Source organism: Terrapene carolina, unplaced genomic scaffold (genome assembly GCF_002925995.2).
Source record: "Terrapene carolina triunguis isolate 2854851 unplaced genomic scaffold, T_m_triunguis-2.0 Scaffold421, whole genome shotgun sequence".
In the NCBI taxonomy this organism is placed as follows: Eukaryota; Metazoa; Chordata; order Testudines; family Emydidae; genus Terrapene; species Terrapene triunguis.
The window spans coordinates 333487-344445 of NW_020664772.1; the positions used below are offsets into that span (position 1 = coordinate 333487).

The 10959-nt window shown below is 47.3% G+C and overlaps 2 protein-coding genes across 2 annotated transcripts in view; both read right to left on the bottom strand.

Annotated features, from left to right (window-relative positions):
- Positions 1 to 4190: 4190 nt before the first annotated feature.
- Positions 4191 to 10499, bottom strand: LOC112119448 (gastrula zinc finger protein XlCGF8.2DB-like). The gene is made up of 3 exons (XM_029913023.1): positions 10236 to 10499; positions 5778 to 5994; positions 4191 to 5595 (listed from the first exon to the last, which is right to left on the bottom strand). The coding sequence occupies exons 2-3, from the start codon at positions 5812 to 5814 to the stop codon at positions 4649 to 4651; spliced, it is 984 nt and encodes a 327-aa protein (XP_029768883.1). The 5' UTR covers positions 5815 to 5994; positions 10236 to 10499; the 3' UTR covers positions 4191 to 4648.
- Positions 9844 to 10959, bottom strand: part of LOC112124139 (zinc finger protein 34-like) — a 31077-nt gene continuing 29961 nt past the window's right edge. Inside the window, exons 3-5 of the mRNA XM_029913026.1 lie at positions 10922 to 10953; positions 10709 to 10868; positions 9844 to 10349 (exon numbers count right to left, since the gene is read on the bottom strand). Of these exons, the coding sequence (XP_029768886.1) occupies positions 10099 to 10349; positions 10709 to 10868; positions 10922 to 10953 (443 nt within the window). The 3' untranslated portion in view covers positions 9844 to 10098. The remainder of the gene's footprint in view (positions 10350 to 10708; positions 10869 to 10921; positions 10954 to 10959) is intronic.

Consider the following 10959-nt stretch of genomic DNA (forward strand, 5'->3'; position numbering starts at 1 on the left):
TCTGACCCCCCAACGGGGCTGTGGTGCCCCTGGAACCCCAAGATGGACCTAACTGAGGGGGTCCTGTTGTCTGTGCCTGCAAGACCTGTCTTGGACTGTGTTCCTGTCGTCTAAATAAACCTTCTGTTTTACTGGCTGGCTGAGAGTCATGGTGAATCACAGGAAGCCGGGGGTGCAGAGCCTTGTGTCCCCCACGTTCCGTGACATCTCCTCTCCCTCTTTTAATACCTGTGAAGTGGCTTTCCCCCTCCCCCTCCCTCCTGGAATGCTTGGGGGATGAATGGGCTGCTTGAACAGCTGGAAGATCAGAAGAACTCCCAGGTAGACAAGGTGTCTGGGACTCTAATTAGGCAGCGATCACACACCCAATGCATGGACGCTGCATGGACACTGCCCGAGGTGGAGTGTGACCAACCAGATGCGGCCAAGTCATCTCTAGTCACAGGCCATGAGGAGCAGGTCCTTAAAAGGGGAAGGGGCCATGTGCTCAAGAGTGCGCTCACAATCTTGTACCTCCCGTAAAGGCCCTTCGCCCGGACCGCCTGGCCAGTGGTTCACTGTGTTGCATTCCATCGTGCCTCGGGAAGACTTACCTTCATCGTACTGTCCATCGCTGCGCTGTGGGACACTTACCTTGAAGGATCCTGACATCTCCAGTGCCGTGCCTGTCCTGGGAGCATGAGTATGCAAGTATGAGTGTGACCCCCTGCCCCCATTCTTTTGAGCTTAGCTATCAATATAATAAACGTGCTGCTTTCTGCCCGTGAGTCATTAGTCCTCCCTAAGCTTACTAGCTGGCCCAATTTGGGGTAACAGCAACAGGTTCTCATCTGACCCAGTAAAGGAGAATCCAAACTTCAAGTATGTCTCATCCTATTTTCCTAACACTTACTTTATTTTTTTGGCTGGCTCATTTCATGTAGCTGGCCCGTGACTTTCATTATGTTCTCCACCAGTTCACCCTTATCATTTTCAGAAAAGAAATCCATCTTTGTCAGATTGAAGTAGAGTTGTAAATGGCGGACTGCGTGTACGTTGCTAGGTCACCTTGCAGTGAAATGCACCGTTGTACTAGTGAGAATTACACCGGACGTATTGCAGCTTGTTTTGTTTTTTTTTAATAAAATAAAATAAAGTTTTTTCTATATTCTGACCAACATATACGCTCAAATCATTATATTGATGTAGCTTTTACTTAGATTACGCAAGTCACATGGAGTCAAATATTTACTGAGAATGTGACTGGCGAATGCAGTTGCGCTGGCGGACCACCCAGGAGTGGTGGGCCGCGGCCCATATTTTGGGAACCCCTGCCTTCCCCCTTTTCAAATTGAGAACATACTCTTCTCAGACATGCAACCCAATATCCTGCTATCCACTGGAATATCCTTAGCTGACATCAGCCATCTGAGGGTGTGTCTGCACAGCAGTTAGACATCTGTGGCTGGCCTGTGCCAGCTGACTCAGGCAGATGTGGGGCTCTGGGTGGGGCTGGGGAGCCATTTAGTTGCAGTGTGACTTCCGAGCTCCTCCCACCTCACAGGGTCCTAAAACCCAGGTCTCAGCTGTCACCCAGAAGTCTATACTGAAGTGTAGACACACCCTTAGAGATCTAAGAAAAAATGGCTGCTGATGGCATTTTTGTGATTCTTTATGGTTCTTCTTCAGCTATTGAGATTTCAGTCATTCTTTATGGTTCTTTACCAGTTCAACTGGTTGATTGCTAGTGCCCTAGAGAAGTTTTTTGAATTGCAAGGGGAAAAAATCTTTTATTGAACTAATGAGACAGTAAATATGTGCCAATAAAATGTTGTGAAACTTTTGTAGCTCTATAGTTGTGTGTTAATCATACAGTGTTTAAAATTAGATGAAACAGTTGCAGTTAACAGGTTACCACCAATTCCAGACCTTTGCAATATAAGTCTACTTGCGAAAATACAATTAGTTCATCACTTCCTTTCATACAAAGTAGAAATGGGGCCTAACTATATTTCATTGTAAAGAAAAAGTAAAGCTATGTTTAAAACTCTGTTTTTATTAAAAAATATTAGATTGTAGCATAAAACCTATGAAAAAGTTCCCTAAAAAACAAATCAAGAACAGCGCTTTGAAATGGTCCCATCAGTGAAATATTTGGAACTGTTGAAGAGTAATAACCTAAGAAGGGCAATTACAGATCTAAGTCTCCAAACAATGCTGTCGGCTCACTCAGAAGGCGGGGTACACTGGTACTGAAGAGGTTCAACCATTTATGCCTAAGCATGTCTGGCCAGGGTAAAGATATTGCCGTGTTACTTATTATTTTCTAATTTTCATTTTGCTGGAGGGAAATAAGTGACTCTCTCTAGCCTTGGCACAGATGCCTTTTGCCTCATTGGCTTAAAAAGAATATTGGGGATGCAGCAACACCGTTTCGGTAATACGGGTAGTTGCTCTATTTACCGGGTAAGCGACAAAAACGGGAAAAGAACTGGGTGAAATTAATTTTCTTTATGAATTAAATGGATCCACATATTCATTTTTGTAGTTGTATTTTTATTGGGGCTTTCTAAGTGTAATTTGCATTTGGGAGTAGGGTCAAATCTGTGCATTTTATCTTTTCTGTGTCGATCTAAAATGTGTGCTTATTTCTTGAGCATCATCGCAAATTACAGATACTGCACTAATCAATTTGATCTGGCAAACCCCTGGGAGATTCCAGGTTCTCTACAGACCCCACGAGAGCTCCTGAAGCTCAAGCCAAGACATGTAACTTCCCCCTCCAAGGCGATCTTTGGGCACACAGTCCTTTTTCCTTAAGAAATCCCCCCAGAATGAGAGCCATGAAACAGGAATATCAGGACCCCTGCAGTTCATGGGCCTGGGCAGCCAGGCTGGGTCCAGGCTCCCAGGTGGGTGTCCCCAGAGCTCTGCAGAGAGTGACTCTCCCCTCCCCGCCCCAGACACCTTTGCCTACACAGCCCTGAGAATCACACTGGCCTTTGCTGCTGCTTTGTCACATGGCAAACTCCAGGGTCAATCGCTCCCACTCATGGCTTCTTGTCTGTCTCCCTCAGTCACTCGTGCTGCCCATGTTTGCCCTCCCATATGGTGTCTGCATGGCAAATTATTCTCACCCCCACCTACCCAGTTTTGCCAGCTCTCCTACCCCAACACCCTCCCTCTCTCCCACAGTTAGTCCAGCCTCTCCTGGACCATAGGCATTATCTGCCCTTATGGCCTTCCCCAACCCCAGTTGGGTTTTCCAACTCTGGGGCCTTCCTCCCCAAGGGCTCCCAGAGCCATTCTCCATCCCCGGCAGGGCTGCTCTGTTTCCCTCCAGCTCAGACAATACCCCAGGACTTTCATGAACACCTGAATGGAGACACCTGGGCTGGTTGTTTCAGTCAGTAACAAACACATGGGATGTTCTGGCTGGTGGCTCCATTTGTTCACTGCTCTCCACACAGGTCCAAGGCTGGGGTTGTGATCAGAGCCCTAGGGCAGGGGTTGGATGGCTCCAGGGTGCAATGGAACTGAGGGGGAGGAGAGAGAATGGGACAGCAGAGTGTTGGGGAAACAGGGGTTCTCCCCAAGTCAGCAATGCAGGCACCACACCAGGGAACTACAGAATTACAAAAAAATGCAGGAAAGTGGGAGTAGGATCCAGGCATCCGATGGAAAGCGAACACCTGGGATGGAGTTGGCGAGGGGCTCTCAGAGCCATGCAGTTGCTCTATGCCCATGAGAAATGTCACAGTTCTGCCCATGAGTCACTGGATTCCTCACTGATGTGGGACAGAGTAGATGGGACAGATGCTGGAGATGCTGCTGGGGAGAAGGAGACGAGCTGCTCCCCATCTGGAAATGTCCATCTATTCTGCCTCTGAGGATGTTTCTCTCCTGCCCCAATTAAACCCCTTGTAGAGGGGAAGGGAAGACCCAAGGATAGAGCCCAGAGGCCGTCAAAGCTGCAAGAGCAAAGACACAGATGTGGCTATGCTCCAGCTTCCAAAGCTGGATGGGCCGAGACATCAGGGAAAGAGCTGAATATGGGGGAAATGAGCAATTCCTGCAGAGGGAGACAACTCACCCAGTCTGGGACACTTGGCCCCTCTCCCTCCCAGAGCTCAAGAACCAGTGAAATTCCCAGGCTGCTCAGGAAAATGAGTTTTGCCAGAAAAGTTTTATTTACATCTTATTTGGGGAAAAAACACATAATTGAGCAATACCCAGAAAATAATTCAATGAACAATAAACAATCCACTGACACCCAACTATCCAGAAATTTCAGACCCCTGCTCTCCCCACCATGCAGAAACAGGGAGAAAATGCCTCTTGGGGCAGCAATTTACAGAATAATTCCTGTGTGCAACAATATGAACTGAGCCCCTGCCTAAAAACGGACCAGGAAATCCATGTAAACCCTTTGGCTCAGTAAAAGCCTCCTCATGACAGAGGGAGCTGGGATGGGATGGGAGAGTGTCAGAGAATAATGCAATACAGTAATAATAATAATGTCACCTGGTGCCTCCGTCCTCCTGAAATACACAGCACACAAGTAAATAGTGGTGCCACTTGACTCCCTAGGGCATTGGGCAACTGTTTATTATCCTCATGGTTCTTCCTATCTCTACAGATGCAGAGAGAGGAGGGGAAATGTCTGGCACTATTCTGTGTGGTGTTTCATGTGGCATGTTAGAGAGTTCCTGGTTTTGTACCTTTCCCCACAGATGGAACATTGATAGGGGCACTCTCCCGTGTGCCTTCTCCAATGGACTTTGAAGCCAGATTTACTTTTGAAGCTTTCCCCACAGTCGGGGCAGGTATAGGGTCTCTCTCCTGTGTGGATTCTCCGATGGTCAGTAAGGTGATGGCTGTGACTGAAGCTTTTCCCACAGTCGGGGCAGTTATAGGGTTTCTCTCCCGTGTGGATTCTCTGATGTATAATAAGGTCAGAGGTGGAAGCGAACTTTTTTCCACACTCTGGGCATCCATAGGGTCTCTCACCCGTGTGAGTCCTCCGATGTCTAGTAACATGCCCTCTCTGAGTGAAGGTTTGTCCACAGTCAGGACATTTATGGCATTTCTCTCCTGTGTGGACTGTCTGATGTGTAATAAGGCCTGACCTCTGACTGAAGCTTTTCCCGCAGTCAGTGCACTTATAGGGTCTCTCTCCTGTATGAGTTCGCTGATGTCTAATAAGGATAGATTGGTCACTGAATTGTTTCCCACACTCGGGGCAGTGATACGGGGTCTCTCCAGTGTGGACTCTCAGATGTCTAACAAGGTGTTCTTTACAACTAAAGCGTTTCCTGCACTCAGCACATTCGAAACGCTTCTCCTTAGTGCAGGTTCTTGGCTGGATCGTGGCTTCATTAGGTTCTTCCAAACCTCCCCCTCGGCAAGTGGATTCACCCAGTATCTTTCCTGGGGGGGTTCCCTGCTGCTTCTCTGGCCTGCACTGAGTTTCTTGGGCTTGTCCTTGCCCGGGAATCTGGGAATCATCCCCTTCACACCTTCCCAGCAACGTCCCCTTCAGTTCCATTTGCTCAGGACCGGCCGGACAAGGACTCTCTTCATTGCTCTCACTCACCGTCTCATCACCTGCTGGGACAGAGAGAGAATCCAGACAGGAGTCAGTCCCTGTGCCTGGGGAAAAGGAAGGTGAGAAAAGGGGAACAGGAAAGTGGGGAAACAAACCAAAATAACTGCTGGGAAGACAGACAAATCAGGTGTTGAATCCTGCACAAACCATTCCCCGGAAGAAAGAGAGAAGGGAAAAATCAGCTACCAACCTTTACTGTATTTGCTGTTTTTCAAGATGTTGCACATGTCTATTCCACTTCACATCTATTCCGCTTTAGGGGTGTGCATGACACTGTAATGGGAGAGTTTTCTGTAGTGGTACATGTGCCATGCATGCCTTCATGCATCCAGCTGAGGGCATGAAGGGCAGATCTGCCCCGGGCATCATCTCAGTTCATTTGCACCAGCATCCTAACATAATGGACTCTGAAGCAGAAGAGAAGAGGATGGGTGGTGGAATAGACATGTGCAACACATTCTGGAAAACAACCAGTGTGATGCTGTATGGAATATGGGTGACCATTTATAATATTATCGATATTAATATTACAAAATTGCAGTGAATCATATATGTCATATAAAGTATCAGTGAAAAAGTTATGATTTGCTAAATATGATAAGCTTGTTTATTTGTATGTACCATCTTTGTATCATGAGTTATAAATACGTGTGGTATAGTGCTAGCTGAAACTTGTGCTGTGTTTCTGGGTGACCCCCCCAGACAGATTGGCATCAGCACTATCCAGCCTGCTTACTGGCCTATCAAGGGCAATCAGCTGTACAATGAGCCCATTGAGAGAAGGCAGGGGCTATGCCTATGAGTCAGCAGAACATGTAGGGACATGCCTATAGACAGGGGACTCTAAGTACCTTTCCATGCCCATGTGCTGTGAGCTTGTGTTTGGGACAAAAGATGTACAAGCCACATGGCAGAGAATAGAAAAAGGCAGCAGCATCACCTCCACATTGTCTTCAATCCTGCTCCTCACCTCTGGAGTAACTTCTCTACAAACTAAAGCTCTGGACAAAGGATTGATAGGCCCATCTAGGCTTTGGATGTGTTCCAGAGGGACTTTCCAAGCCAGCAAACTCACCAGTGTTGCTAAGAACCTGACATATGGCATCTGAAGTCATATGTATGTATCTGATTGCTTTGAACATTTAACAACTCTCTTCTCGTTCTTTGCTTTTCTAATAAATCTTTCGTTTTAGATACTAAAGGATTGGCTGGCAGTGTGGTATTTTGGGTAAGATCCAAACTAGTATTGATCTGGTAATGTGGCTGGCCCTTTAGGGATCAGAAGAACATTTTGTATAGTGAATAGAGTTTTAAGTAACTTCTCACTTTACAGGACTTTGCTGACTCGGAGCCAGTGACTGGAGTGGATGAAAAGGGGCTGTGTGATGGCTGCTTTTTATTTATTTTTTTAGCTTCTTCATAACTAGCGTGGGGGATCAGGAGCACAGTTTGTGACTGGTTGGTGAATCTACCTACAGTGTTAGCCACCAGTTTTGGGAGAATTTGCTCTCTTCTTTGGAGCCTGCCCTGACTTTGGCATTTTCAGTGTGGGCTGCCCTAGGCACCTCGGGTCACATAGGTATCTAATTTTTGTTATCTTTGAATGATTTCATGTGTCTATTCCACTTCAGGTAACTCCCAGGCAGTGTTCTATGGAGGAGGGTTCAGAGTCTATCTGCAAAGCCACTGCAGACCAGCCTTTCTAAAGCTAGCACAGTCTCTGGAAGTGGCTGAAATGTCACAGTGCTTGGGAACAGTGTGAATTGAAGACCAGGTTGCTGCCCTGCAGATATCTTGGATTGAAATATCCCTTAGGAAAGCTGCCGAGGCTCTCACTGAACATACAGTCAGCTTGGAAGGTAGTTTTAACTTTGCAACATCATAACTTGTAGTGATACGAGAGGTGATCCACCAAGAAATTCACTGTAAGGGAACCTCCTGTCCTTTCATTCTCTCCACACAGGAAACAAAGAATTGAGGCAAAGACTGAAACTGTTTTGTCCTGTCCAGATAAAAGGCAAGGGCCCAGCAGATGACCAGAAAATGCTGTTTCTCCTCAAGCTTACATGAATGTGGTTTGGGGGAAAAGGGAGATAAAAAGCTGGTTTGGTTGAGATGGAAATCGGTAACCAGCCTTGATAAAGAACGTTGGATGAGGCTTTAAAGCAACTTTATCCTCATAAAAATAGTGGAAAGAGGGGTGGGGGGAGGGGTATGAAATTCATGCTTGTGGTTTCCAAACCCTTCTAGTGGAAGTAACTGCCACTGGAAAGGCGACCGTAGCTGATAAAATTAGGCAGGCCACTTGTCTGGTATTAAACTGAACAGTCCTGTTTTTCTCGGGTGTGTTCGCATCCGGTATTCAGACGAAATTGGTTTTGTCCAGTATCAGATGGGGGATGCCAGTCCTACCCTGACAGCGTGATCCTAGACATAAGGTCACGCTGGTGCGGGGGGGAGAGGAGAGGGAGGGCTCTTAAAAATTCCACTCCCCATGTGGCGTGAGCTCACACACACCAGGCATGAAAAGTCACTCTGGTGGGCATGGGGTCATGTCAGCAGGGACAGGTTCATGATGTTTTGGAAAGTACCGGAGTGTGCCATATTCCGGGAGCATGAGAGTTACCATCCTAGGATAAAAGCAACAGATAAATACTGAAGAGGACAAAAAGCCATCAGCTCAAAGGGAGAATCCCTGGAAGAGACAATACTAAATTTTAAGCTCAGGGGATGTTGGCTTTGTAACTTGAGAAAAGACTTATGAAAGAAATAACTAAACTTATCTACAGAGCGTGTCTTTACAGCACAGCTAGTTTGAGGTATAACATGAGTCTTACCCCGAACTTAATTCCCACCCACACAGAATTTCTTGGAAAACAGTCTGGAGAAGCCAGCCTAGAAGCTGGAGGGATGCTGCATGGGTTCCAGTCCAGCTATTGCATGTACCCGTATGACACAGGGTTCATCTGCAAGATCATGGAAATCTATGTCTAGATCTACCATTGTGGTATCATCTCCATTGAATGCTCTATTTTGTCACTGAAGAACGTAATGGAGAGAATCTAGATCTCCCTCTACCGTAAGAAGTATAGGGTTCTTCTTCTGAATCTGATAATGAATATGGGCAGTTGGATGCCACCGGTGGTATGATACTAGGAGGAATCACAGGTGTAGAGCCTCTGGATCTGTGCCTGTTGGCAGAAGGTTTAAATGTCAATACTGATGTCTTGAGTCCTGTCGGAACCATCTGTGTACAAGAAACCGGTACCGGAGGCTTCAAAGGTACAGAGGACACCATGACTGATGGTATCGGTCCTACAGACATTCTAGCCAGTGCTGAGGGCAGCTCTGGCTGTAATAAAGGTTGTACCCTATGAGTAGTCAGAGTTGGGTCTTGTTGCAGCCAAGGGGAATTCGGGACTGACAGACAGAGCAAATCTCATGACATCTCAATAATATTTTGGCAGAAGTTCGTGCCTCTAATAAACTGTCAGAGCCATTCTCGAGGATACCTGCACTGGTCCTGGAGTCAATGGCTGGATTTCCTGCCCTGATTTCACTGTCGATACTGGGGAGCAGCTAGTCTCTACTTGTGCTGTAACCTGACTGTTCCCATGAGGACTCTGCTGAGGCTTTTCAGTTCCCAGAGTCTGGTTCTGAAGAAGAAAAAGCTCTTTGATTTATAAGTCAAGTCTTACCCTGAGACTGACTTACAGTTCTTACAACACATGGTGGGAGAAGGGGAACAATTCCTCTTCTCTTGTGTCTGTCTCTGACTTCAAGCCATGAGGTGAGTCAGAAAAATCCATAGGAGAACTCCTGCCGTAGGACAAAGCATTGGACTCCAGATGACTGAGGTCTGAGAAGGGATGCAAGCATGCTCCATATGGTAATATTTTACTCTCATGTCCCTAGATTTTTGTGTTCTCCTCTTGAAAGATCTACAAATAGAGCACTTGTCTCTCATGTGCCCCTCAGTGAGGCAAAATAAACAATGAGTGTGAGGATCGTTCAGTGGATTAGACACCCTGCAAGTGAGACAGTGCTGAACTCTAGGAGACTTTGGCATAACCAAGCCATCCGGTACCAGGTAAAAGAGCCCCAGAGAAAAACAAGAACAAAAGCTTCATAAAATAGGAAATAAACAAATCTCCAGTGGGAAAAACATGGCTAAAAAATAAGCTACCAGAACTATTTATATGGAGAAAAAGTTTTCTTAGAAGAAAAAAAGGGAACCCGTGAACAGCAGCCGATGGAGAACTCTGACCACCAGACACCAGTGGTGAGAAGGAGCTGTGAGGGTGCTGGGGTGGATACACGAGGACATGCATGGCAAATGACAGGTACCACCAGGGAAAGCTCTCTGGCTACAGATCACTGAGCACTCACACACCTGGAAGGAGAACACCCAATTCTTCCTCCACATCCATCTGAACAGTCAGGGGGCAGGGAGCTACTGCCAGGGGTCAGTCAGGATGCGTGGAAAGCCATGAATTATGTCTGCCAGGAGGTCATGACACCTGCTGGGCACAATCCTGACCCGGAGGCAATGAGTTAGAACTGGAGGAGCTCAAGGGGCCTGCGTGGGAATCCCAGCACTTTAAGTCAATGAGGGATGGTTTCCACATCCGTTTAACCAATCTCTCACCTCTGGGGATGTTTCTCTGGATCTCTCTAGCCTGGGACTCCTGGAGATCAGGGACCCACAGCTCTTCCCCTTGGTCCAGCTGGGAGATCACGCTGGGCTTGGAAATTGGAAAACCTGCTCCGGGAAAAGAAATGAAGTGAGATCAGAGTTTTACAGTTGTTCTGAGACAGCTGTTTCCAGATGTGCTGGGTGGGTGGATGCCCTTGTATACACCAAAGGGATGGGAAGTGTTCCTGGAGACCCTTTGGGGAGGGCAGAAGAGGATTCAGGGATCTCCACGCACTGGGGGATTTTATGACTCTGGCACAGTGCCACTGTGCAAACTCTTTACACCTTCCTAACCCTGCTGAGCCTGCGACTATGGGGCTGATCCCCCTGAAATCTAAGCGATCAGGGAAGAATCCTGAGCAAAAGCCAACCTGGGCACTTCAAAGATGCACAGTTTCTAAGACTGAGGGCACAGGAATCCTTACCCAGCGAGGTCACATTCCTGTAATTCTCCAGCATGACGTCCCTGTACAGGGCTCTCTGACCCGGGTCCAACAGTGCCCATTCCCCCTCAGTGAAATACACAGCCACCTCTTCGAAGGTCACGGGCACCTGTATCAACAACAAGAGTCCCCCGCTCAGAACCTACTGCCCCAGCCACAGCCCCCCCAGGCTCAGTCACAGAAAGATCTGGGAACATCCCCCTCGGCCACAGAGAGCAGGAACATTCCTGGGG

Coding starts and splice junctions, on each gene's coding strand:
- LOC112119448 (XM_029913023.1), bottom strand. CDS start 5,814: ATGTGCAACATCTTGAAAAACAGCAAATACAGTAAAG. Junction 5,596..5,777: donor AAACAGCAAATACAGTAAAG/GTTGGTAGCTGA, acceptor ATTCTCTCTCTG/TCCCAGCAGGTGATGAGACG.